Here is a 12794-nt window from a genome sequence, read left to right on the forward strand (position 1 = left end):
TAGTATTGCGTTCAATAATGACCTCGGAGCGGCCTTACTTTCTATTCCAACTGGTCTCAGAGTTCCTGCTCCAAAGAGCCTGGTATTCATTATACAACACGCATTAATTGATATAAGACGTATAAATTAGTCGCCATGTAATTGATATGTACAGTCACTTCATTTGTATTAAACGTAACCAGTCCTTATGAAATAAAAAAAGTCACTGAAAATTAAAAAAAACTCCAAACGTGAAGATAAGTCAGATCAGTTTAGAGTTCCGTACCTCGAAAGGAAAAAACGAAACCTCTCTGTCTGTCAAGTGCCTTCTTCTCAGGAACGCGTGAGGTATCAAGCTGGAATTTATTCATTATATTAGCGGTCGCCCAGATTAAAAAAATAGCCTATAATATGCCCGTATACATGAGTTACCTTCCCGTCAAAGTCCCGTCAAAATTGGTCCAGAAGTTCCGGAGATTGCTTAGAACAAACGCTGCCTTGACACACGAACACTTCAAAAATTGGTTTTTCGTTATCAGGAACGCAAATTTTACATACATACACTCCAGTTTTATTAATGTATGTAGATATTCATTTCATTTATGTTCAAATCTTATATCTTTAAATGAGCAATTCTTGTATATATAATTGGAATCTCGGAATCGGCTCCAACGATTTTCATAAAATTTAGTATTATATATAGGGGGTTTCGGGCGCATTAAATCGATCTAGCTAGGAATCATTTTTAGAAAATGTCATTTTATTCGTGTTTTATCGATAATCAACTTAAACATAAACTTAACTTTTTCTATCGGTAAGATCTAAAAATGTTATTCATATTTCATCATTTTATTAGTAATTCGTACTTAAATATAATATCCAAAAAACACAATTTAAAAAAAAATCATCCAGATTTTTTGTATTAATATGTCGTTTATAGTGAAAAAAAATTTCTTTTGGAACACAAACTATGTTATTATAAAAATAAGCTGTTTTTTTCTCAACATTAAAACAGAGATATTATGTTAAAATAATGAATAGAATCATTAACAAGCCAGTTAACCCAAGTCGAGAGAAAACAACCTGTCCAAAATTCACAATCGAAAACCTGTTTGCACTAAGATTTTCACCCGGCCTCGTTCGTTGAGACCTTTTTACCGAATTCACAGTTCACTTTCGATTCTGACGTACGGGACGGCCTCTTTTTGCAGCTAGTGAATGAATGGCTCTGTACAATTTGTTATATAATTGAATGTACATGCGATTTTAGACTGTATTAAGTTGTTGTAAAGATCAAAATTAGTTTAACTTGATATATTATAGTGTCAAGTACACAACGAAAGAGTTAACAGTTATTTGTAGTAATTCTAATTTGTTAATTAATTTTTCCCATACATATAAAATCACTGACACAATAAAAAAATATTTTTTTGTCTTAACTTTTCTAACTTTTAAACTACAGGATGTAACAATGTCTTGTGACTCATTAATCAAAAGTCCATAAATCTTAGTTTTGGTCATTACTAATTAATTAATGATAATTGTATAAATATTATAATATAATCTATTCGACAACTTTAATAATTAATACTTCCGTTTTTATACGCCATTTAAATTTAAATGTCACCATAGATTTATATTCGAATCGACCATGAAATTTTAAACACGCTGTAACATACTTTTAAATATTTACATACAAAAAATAAAGAATTTAAAAAATATATATTATAGATTTAGTTATTATACTTATACAAACAAATAGAAACTATGCATTTAAATTGCCATTAATTGTCACTAAGTAACCATAATACTTAATTACGAAATTATATACATAAATATAAAAAGGTTTTTTCTAGCTGATTTAAAATTCTTTTATAATTCAATCGGAACCGAAGGTACACTTTATTTCGTTGTCTACACTAATGATATAAAGAGGAAAGATTTGTGTTTCTGTATGTAACCAATAAACTCAAAAACTACTGGACTAATTACCTACATTTTTTACCATTAGAAGGCTACATTATCACAGTGTAAAATAGGCTATATTTTTTCTCATTATTTAAATCCCGCGCGAACGAAGTCGCGGGCAAAATCTAGCTCTAATTAAGTTACGAGCAAAGAAATTACTAATGTATTTGGGTAGTTAAATGATAGTTAATTGATCGAATATGTATAGACATGAATTCACCTTATCTATAAAAACCAGGTCTATCTGTACGTGCGTCTATTACTGCATACATTTGGACTATTGACCTGGTATTTTCACTACACCTTTAATTGGATACCACAGTTACTTACGTGAGGTGTTAATGTACTAAAAACGTTATTATTAGGAATATATATCTCTCTTATAAGACTGTTGTCAATTGGTCAATTCCGTGTTTGTTTGATAAGTGTGCATTTCGGAGGCCTAATTTTAATACCCTTTACTATTTTCCACCCTTCTCTGAAATAGTTAGGATGGAAGGGGGAAGTGGAATCGATGAAGCAGGGAAAATATTCTCTTTCTCTATGTCTCCTCTACTACTTGCCACATTATAATATATATAATATAATATAATAAAATTATTCGTGTCTCGTCGTAGAAATATTTTAAATATCAGGTCAAAATCGAATCATAATTATAAACACCCGCAATGTTTCATATGAATGTTGTTCTCTTTTGAACTACCCAAATTGCTTGTCACTTTTTTGTTTATTTGTAAGGCATATCATGTTGTAAAAATAAAAATGTATGGTACGTAAGAACGGAGCATTCTGTCACAGTATTATATACTTAAAAGGATGCTCCAACAACTTATGTATTATATATTATTATGTGTTCTTTGGTTAAAATAAATCATTATTGTTATCAAAATATATATCTTTTAAATATTATCCTTATTTGATAAAAGCATGTAAACAAGTTTCTTCTTAGTGAGTCATCTTTGCCATAAACCTAGAACCTATAATAATCAGGATTTAGTTTCTTTATAAGGTCATTCATTAGTTACTTATTGGGTAAGTTTCTATATGGTTTCCTTGGCCTCTATTAAATTACTTCGACACATAGTTTCGATGACTAATACTCTATTTGAAAATTATGCCAAACATTTTGAAGGATAACGAGAATATTAGAAAAAAACAAAATAAAATAAGTGGGAATTCTATATTAATGAATATTGTATGATTCAGCTATTATAAAAGATCGTATAAAGTTAGGAAGATTATCAATTTCATCATCATCAGCTCACTATACGTCCTCACCGAGGGGCTCGGAGCCTACCCTAACTTAGGGTTGATTAGGCCATAGTCAACGACGCTGGCCCAATGCGGGTTGGTTGACTTCACACATATCTTTGAATTTCTTCTCACATATGTGCAGGTTACATCACGATGTTTTCTTTCACCGTAAGAACGTCGGATAAAAGTACATATGTAAATCTGAAATCGAAAAACATATTGGTACATGGCGGCATTTGAACCCAGGACCTGCAGATTGCAAGTCAAGTGCTTAACCCCTGAGCCACCGACGCTCTCATGTTTATTTTATTATCAATTTTTTCACAGGGTTTTTTTTATAATATAGTGCTGAATACTATACAATTACAATTGTTATGATTCAGTCAGTTTTCTTGAAGACTTGACTAAGTATCAGTTAATAGTCAAAGTTTCCTTATAAGTTGAAATTAAACCGATTATTTTTAAACAGTGAGTGATTTACTTAACTTTTAGAACATTTCGTTGGAATTTCAACTATTACATTTGTAATCTTGTAATGTTGCTCGGAAATATATTACCTTAGTTTGATACGCGCAATGCAATGATGAAATTCGACCACTCTATTTTTTGTCGTAACTCTACATTTTAAACAGTAAGCGAGTTACCTACGCAAAATATTATCTTACTCTACATGGCTCTGTGGCCATGTTTTAATCGATACAAGGTATCAATGTAGTTTGAAATAAATCAAACACTATATGGTACAACGAATACAATAAAATTATAAATATTAATAAGTATTTGGTATGTAGTACATTAATCAAAAGAACCAAATATGAAGTTTTTTCAACTTAAAATATACTTGGACATTTTTAATAAAATATGGAAAACATGCAAGTGACAAACTAATTTCGCTAAAATAGCGAAAAGACCGATGCCCAGACATCTTTAACATATCAATTTGTTGCATATACTGTCTACCTTTAATGGATATAGGAGGGGATGGACGGTATAGGATAGGATTTGATATAACGAAAATGTAGTCGTCATCATCAACCTGCCCTTATCCCTTTTGGGGGTCGGCTCAGTATGTACTACTCCTCAATACATCTCATACAATATAAGTATGTTACAAAATGTATTCTTACCAATATTAATAATGCGAAAGTTTCGATGAATGTTTATTAGAACGGATGAATGGATTTTGATGAAATTTGACCTATATAGAACATAACGTATAAGAACACATAGACTACTAGTTAAGTTTTTTTCTTTAATTTTGCACTTACGGTGTAGCGGCAGTTGGTAGGTAATCAATCAAATCTTTATTTTATGAATACATATATTCGTAAATATTAAAATAACAAATCTTGGTCTGGGAACTATAAAAATGCTAATCATCTTTCACCGATGCCAACGGCCTCCGTTCGAAAGTGTCCTAAAAATTAGCAAAACGATACTCCATAATCGATTTCATGTACTTGACATTCACATCACCTGCTTTTGTAAAAAATCACAATATAATTTGAGTCTTATTGTAACGAAATAAAGTTGAAAATTTGTTTTTCTTCTTTTTTGACAAGAATGCTTCCAGGTCGATTTGATTAACAAAAGCTGCAAGCGATATTGTACCTTATCTATTTGTGATAGAGTGTTAATTAGCTAATACAAGTTACATTGCATAGTTACGTTCGATTCATTATGCGACACCGGTCGCGATTCTATAAATTGTGTTTGATCCGTTTTTTTAGACATTTAAATTTAAAAAACGCGCCAAACTGTGATTCGATTTTTAAATTTGATGATTTCTTTTTCTTTTTAAATATTTAAATTACTTTCGATTTATTTAGAACACTACTTTCTTTAGCCTTGAATGACGTCACAACAAACTTTTACTCTAAGTAACAAGACTTCTTTTTGTTTTGAACGTTTGTAAAATAACTGTTGTGCAATTTTATCGAATGTTTGTTGAATAATTATCATATAGAAACATCAATAAAGTATTGTCAATGTTTGCGATAATAAAATCACTTTTTTTCTTTTATTATCTATGTAAAATTTAAGGGTTTTAGAAAGTTGTGTATATTAAAATATTAATATCGAAATTTCTCTTTACGCAATAACACATCAAAAAAGATTAACGGATCTTTTCTATTCCATGTAATTCCACAACAACCTATACTGAAGCATACCGTCGTCTCTTTCACTCCCTTTAACAAAACAGAGATAACTATTTTTAAATGTGTTCAATTTAATCGATATCATTAATAAAACAAGCATTCCAAATTCAAATTTATTTAACCGCGAAGGCCAGTATTGACCTCATAGAAAGCGACATCTGGTGAAAGTTTACGTTGAAATATTTGAAGAAATTCCTATTTGTTTAAAGATTTTTCTTCGCATGTCTAATGTGTTAATTTTATCTTGTACTTAACATGTGTGTAAGCTTTTGTTACGAATGTTAACAGAAATATAAACCATAAGTTATAGGCAATAAGTGTTATTTTACAATGATTAAATTTTTTAAGAGTTACGCTTAATACTGGCATCGTTTTTTTGATATTAAACTTTTTTTGTTTGATTTTTTTAAATAAATATAACTTTTATTATACCACATCTTTATATATATAATTCTTCTCTGAGTGTGTATGTCACTAAACTTCTCTCAAACGACTGGACCGATTTTGATGAAATTTTTTGTGTGTGTTCAAGGGGATCTGGGAATGGTTTAGATTCACAATTTTCATCAAATATTAACTTCATATTAATTTATTCAAATTAAAGACGTGTAGACAGGACAACGTCTGTCGGGTCCGCTAGTCAATATATAAAAATCAATTCCTGTTCGTTAGTATTGCTTAAGTTTGAGATCGGTTGAACAGATTTATCTTATCTTAGTCTTGAAATGCTTGTGGAGATCTAGGGAAGGCTTAAAAGGTGAGAATAATTCGAATAATTGTCGGTAACTAATTAAGTTTTTTTTCATTCCACGCGGACGTAGGTCCTATATAAATATAATAAACAGAGGAAATATTTAAATAATCAATGATAAATAAAACCGTTTAAAGAAGGAGGTTATCAAATAAACCGGTATTGTAAATGATGTCAGGATTAGTCATCAAAAAACTAATTTTGGCAGAACATTACTGTTGAAAAAAACTTGACATCCTTGAAGGAATTTACTAATTATAATTTAAACTAGCGGTCGCTCGCGACTCTGTCCGCGCGTATTTAAAAAAAAAAACTTTATTAGAACATTACAATGCCTGTCATAAATCGAAATATTGAAGCTTATTGATATTTGTTATAAGCTGTCGTGTCCGTCCGCGCGGATTAAAAAAAAAAGTATCCTATGTGTTCTTCCAGACTATGTTCTACATGTATGCCAAATTTCACCGAGATCCATGCAGCCGTTCTGGATATACCTTCAACCAACATCCATCTATCTAAACATTTGCATTTATAATATTACTAAGAAGTAAGATTAAAAAATAATTAATTGAATTATCAATTTCGTGGTATGGGTTCTTCTGAAAAGATTTTTCTGTTGAAACACGTGTTTTAGGAACATAGTAATTTCACGCATAACCTAGCAAAGATTTACAAATAGCAATTCTGTCATATACCAAATAGGTTTATCTTACAAAATAGGCGGGGTAGTGTTGTGCAAACAGTCTAGCCTGTACCGGTTTTATCGATAGGCTTTCTAAGACTGGTACGACTAGGTATTATTCACTTAACGACCTTGTCATAGTAAGAGAGTGACTTGATAAAAGTTGCGTAAATATATTCAAAGAATTAATAGCTAAAATTTTAAAAATTTCTAAAAGAAATATTGAATTAAAATAATTTACCCTCTATCAAAAAATTTTTATAAGGCCAGTATTGATTTATAAATATTTATATTCTTAATTTGAATATTCTTTATGTTTAAAGTCAAAGCATATCCGTACTAATGACAATAGATATCAAATGAAGCACTATTTATCTTATATCTTTATAATGCGTCTCGCAATGTCCGAAAATTTATTATGTCGTAAGCAATGTCATCAGGTAGACGTGTTGTGTAAATAATTGCCTCCGACCGCGTTGAGCTATCATTGTGAGAATATGGTTTGCGAAACTCTCATAGAAAAGAGTGCGTTTGTACTCGTTGAAATCTTTTCCTTGTAGAAGGAGACTTGCCGGAAATAAACCAAGATTATATATCTAATATTATAAATGCGAATGTTTAAATGGATGGATAAATGGATGTTTGTTTGAAGTTATCTCCAGAAAGGCTGAACGAATTTCGTTGAAATTTGGCATAGATGTAGAACATAGTCTGGAAGATCACATAGACTTAGTAAGTTAAAACGGAGTTGCGGGCGACAGCTAGTTAATCTTAGATTTATATTTTTAAAACGAAAGAAATTCGAAATGAAAGCTATAAAAAGTTACAATTTTTATCAATCCAATGAACTATCTTTAGATCGCATAAGCAATGATACGAGATCGAATATTGACATTGACTAAATGAAAACGATATTAAATGTCAAAGATCATCAGATTGCATCAAGTTTAATGTGAATTTCTTTATATTATGTTATATGCAAACTATTTGCAAGACTATTGCAGAAGATTAGAAAGGTTTGTACAAAGCGATAAAATGTTTTCCTAACTTGTTTGGTGCTAAGTCAACAGCGCTAAAATGCACGCAGAGTTACCACGAAAATATTATATGAGGACAGTCCTGATATTTCTAATACTTGAGATACTTTCTCAAATTAAATAAAAGTAAACCTTTCATGATAGTAGAGATGAGATTGTTTAAATGCAATTTAAAAAAAATCCTATATTAATTAAAGTCTTACTAAATGTCGTGTGTTTTTTTTCTCTACTCAATGTTATAAAGACCTGGAGTAAGTTGCGAGTTGATAAATAATCCGTCCTGTCATAATTGAGCAATAAAAAAAACCCTATCCGATTTTTTTTTGTAAATATGTCCACCCTAATCGTATTGCGTAGCGTAGTGCATTGACTCTGTTCGCCTCACCCACTGACTTAGTGACACGTTATCTATCCCTGTCGCACTCGTGTGAAGCTGTATTATCTCTTTCATGTGTGCTTTTTACAAGCAACTTTTCCAGAAGCTAACCGGATTCGAAAGGGCCTAAACCTATTGGGCTATTTTTCTTTCATTTACTTGATAAATGTTAGTATCATACATTAATTACAAAATTACATATTTAAAAAAGATGAAAATAATTGTTTTTAGCCGACTTCAAAAAGAAGGAGGTTATTAATTCGTCTGTATTTTTTTACAATGTGATTTAGTAAGCTTGAAAAAGGTAAAAACGTTGTACTTTTGAGTGTGCCTGTTTTCATTATTTTTTAATCATGTTATTAATTTTATAATCTTTCTGCGCTTTAACTCTTATAGATTCCTGTTTAATATAAGTTACTTGTCGGAACGAAATTGATGGTAAAAGTTTAATAAAAACTTACGGATCGCTGTATTAAAGTCAATGGAAACAAGAAACAGTAAGAAATTCACTTTCACAAAACAATAGGCTGTAAAAAGTGAAAATTCGAAGTTCAAAACATTGAAACGGTAATAAAAATGCAATGAAGACGAACCTTAAAATTAAGTATGGTATTAAGTACAGTTGCGTGGAAAAAGTTACACGGAAAAATTAGTAACATTCAAAGATTTCTAAAATGCGTATTGTATGCGATTGTACTAAAGTACTGAATCATTTTTAATTTAAAACTAGCTATCGCCTGTCACTCCGTCCACATGGAATGAAAAAAAAACTTAATTATTTCCCGGCAATTATTGAAGCAATTTTCTCACCTTTTAAACCTTCCCTAGACCTCCAAGATTTCATGATTTCAAGACCAAGATAAGATAAATCTGTCAGCCGTTCTCGAGATTTAGCGCGCGAACGGACAGCAATTGATTTTTAAATATAGATAAATTGATTGAATTATTATTTGTTTAATTATAAAGAATTCGCTAGTCACCATTACTATATTAAATGTAGGACAATTTATATATCAAAGTATTGTAGACTTTAAATACGAGTAGTTAAGAATTATTTTTGAGTGGATGGGATTTAAGATGAATTAAGTGTATTAGCGGAACGTGTGAAATAATTATTTGACTGTCGTACTTTAAATTAAGACCCCTTGAATGTGTTACGATGTAATTTTAATATTTTCAACCCTAATAACACTGCGTTTAAGTTCATATTTGTGTAAAAACATTACAAAAATGCTTTGATTGTGTAATTTTTGTTTAAATAAACTGCGTTCAATAGGAAGTCATCAGTTACAGGAAATAAAATTATCACAAACAAGTAAAATAACTAGAAATATTACATTATTTTTAACTGCACAAACCGGATTAAACGAGCATTAAAAAAAATAAACATCGAACAGTAAAAAGTAAAACAAGTGTTGGGTTTCATACATTTTTGATAGACAAAACAAATTTTGGCTTAAACAGGGGTGGGGGTAGGAAACAATCAATGCAAAGTAATAATACAGAGAATCTATTTTTCCTAACGTACATTTTAAAAAGATTTTCTACAACACTTTTATGCAATTTACATACAAATGAAATTACTACATACATAGTTTTGTCGCACATGAAATTATGTCGGCTAAACATGACACTAATTTATGTAGTAGATGGTCGCTAAACTAATATTTAATGTCGGCACACTGACATAGAACGTGCTACGAACGTTAATTTAACTTAAAACTAATTAAACATAACTTGGAATCACATAAATTAAAACAACGGCCTATTCATGATACTTATTACATGTGATTTTTCACATGACTTTTTTTACCACTTTCTATTAAGTTATATACTAATTTACTTTGAGTTTTGAAAAGTATAAAATAAGTTTTTTTATACAACTTAAGTATCGCTTGCATTGTAATACTTTATTTGACACTAGGTGTCGCCCGCGAAACTGTCTTCGCGGAATTGAAAAACCTAATAAGTAGCCTATCTGATCTCCTAGACTGTTCCTCCACTATGCCAAATTTCAGCTAGATCCATGCAGCCGTTCCGGAGGTATCTTCAAACAAACATCCATCCATCTATCCATCCAAATATTCGCATTTATAATATTAGTAAGAATTAAGATTAATTTTGCCAGACTCCTTAAGAATGGTGATGTTTTTAGCACTATGTTTATACATAGGATAACAAGGTAACCAATAAAAAATAGAGTCATCAAACCTTTTTGCAGCAGGATATCCTTATACGTGAGTGGGTCAAGTCGCGAGCGCGTCCGGGGCGCGAGCCACTGGCACGCTGGCCGCATACTGAACGTTGAACTGATTGCAATTTAAAAAGAAAATACGCATTCAAACATGTCGTACGATGACCACTTTCTTTGCAAACTAGTGTATACAGGGAGAATTTTCTACACAGATATTAGGCAAACATAATAAATTTATGTGTAAATAAATGGTACGTGGAAGTGATTTAAAAACTAGTAATCTTACTAATATTGTGCGAATGTTTAAATGGATGGATGTTTGTTAAAGGGTATATCCAGAATGGCTGCATGTACCTCGCTGAAATTTGGCATAGATAGTAGAACAAAGTGTAGAAGAACATATATTAAGTTTTTCTAATTCAGCGCAGACGGAGACGTATACAAGAGCTTGTTTAGCTCGTGTGGAGTGGTTGGAACATTCATTAAAATAGGATTTAAATAAAAGCGATTTTAAATTTTAGGTCAAAATAATCGTTAGATGAATTTTTGGTGCAGATCTGTATTTTATTCGATAAAATCATCGTAAGAGTACCACAAGATATGTTGTAATAGTTACAATAACCCAGATGTCTGGAAAGTAACTGCTACAAGGTCGTCTTGGATTTTACAAAACTTATTTTAGCGTGAAATAATATCCTTAAATATTGTAAATCAACTTTTTAATATCACTATTTAACACTTATTTAATCGCCTTTCAACTGTTTGGAGTACGCGGATGTGTGCGTGTTTTTTCTATATTTCCAATGTACGAAGTACATGTATAAAATTGTCTTCCCTTTTATTGTTATTAAAATTAAGATGTTTATGTTTTAGTAAAAGTGTCTTGGTAATTTCGATTACGTTTTCAATTTCGATTTTCTATTGAATAAGAATCAAGAATCATCATTTTAACCTTTTTGTTGATAGCTTATTATATTTGTCCAACACTGGCTGTCGTCCGTAATGCCGTCGAATTAAAAAAAAACTTAGTAGCCTATGTGTTCTTCCAGGCTATATTCTACATCTATGCCAAATTTCAGCGTCATCCATGTAGCCGTTCTAGAGGTACTTTGTAACAAACATCCATTTGCATTTATTAGTAGGATTGTATAAAAATAAACATAGTAAATATTTAAAAAAGTGAATAAATACTAGTGTGATAATAAAATGACGTAGTGTACAACTGAACGGTGACATAAACTGTCATTTACCGGTCATACTGAGATAGTAATTTTGTACTCAGGATTAACCAACAACTTTGCGAAAGTGTTCGTCCATTGTGGGATAAGAAGCATGAGAAAAAAATTCTTGCGTAAATACAACGGTAACAATGAAAGTTATCTAAGGTACAATCAAATAACAACGTTATTATTACTTCATATAGGTATTTTTCAATATTTTTAAATTAGAGAACGTTAAAGAATGACAATTTTTAATACTTATATTACTCTCTTAAGAGCCAAAGTTGGCAAAAAGTATTATTTAGTTATGTGGAATTAGGAATAATGGAAATATAGGTTTACTGTACTGTAAAATTTACACAAGAAGAAGAATTTATAACGATAAAGATCCTTATATAATATTGTTGTAAAAGTGTATAATTAAAAAATTGCTATTAAAATATTAAAGGGCACTTCATAAAGTTGATTTACTTTTGAGATTTACATCTGTAATTTTATTTAACGGATAAACTATTTGTCGATTTGAGCACAGAAATATGCTAACAAACCTATTGTTTGTTTCAGAAATAAACGAAAATGAATACACGGAAGGATTGAGATTAAAAAGAGAGGGAGTTCCGGAAAACAGGGGTGAGTAACATTTTGACAACTAAATATTTCTGTATAAAATTTCTATGCTTGTTAAAAAAACTGATTCTTATAGTTTTGATTATTTTTAATGTCTTGCATTGCCTGTGTGTGCATCTTAATTTCCTTTATTTTCTTCTTCTATAATATAATTTTATTGATAAGTATTTTTACTAAGATAGAAGCATTTTGACAGTATTTTTGGATAAGTATTCAATAATGGCACTACCTAGACAGATTCTTTAATAATTAATAAATTATAATATTATATTAAAATGCAAAATAAGGACGATCAATTATTATTAATTATATTTTGATATTATTTTGTTCGATCAAAAATATTCTTTTTAGGGTTCCGTACCAAATAGGAAAAAAACGGAACCCTTCTAGGATCACTTTGTTGTCCGTCCGTCCGTCTGTCAAGACCGTTTTTTTCAAAAACGCGTCAAGGTATCAAGCTGAAATTTATTTTTTCTTAATTATAGTCGAATTTTTTGATGTCGAATGTTTCTATCTTTTTGATTGAAATGTTCGTTTTAAAAGATGA

At 30.5% G+C, this 12794-nt stretch overlaps 1 protein-coding gene across 1 annotated transcript in view; it reads left to right on the top strand.

Moving 5' to 3' along the window:
- Positions 1–12794, top strand: part of LOC106123073 (uncharacterized) — a 71479-nt gene that overhangs the window by 36778 nt on the left and 21907 nt on the right. Inside the window, exon 2 of the mRNA XM_013319208.1 lies at positions 12185–12250. Within this exon, the coding sequence (XP_013174662.1) occupies positions 12185–12250 (66 nt within the window). The remainder of the gene's footprint in view (positions 1–12184; positions 12251–12794) is intronic.

The sequence above is a fragment of the Papilio xuthus genome, unplaced genomic scaffold (genome assembly GCF_000836235.2).
Source record: "Papilio xuthus unplaced genomic scaffold, Pxut_1.1 DF826159.1, whole genome shotgun sequence".
NCBI lineage: Eukaryota > Metazoa > Arthropoda > Insecta > Lepidoptera > Papilionidae > Papilio > Papilio xuthus.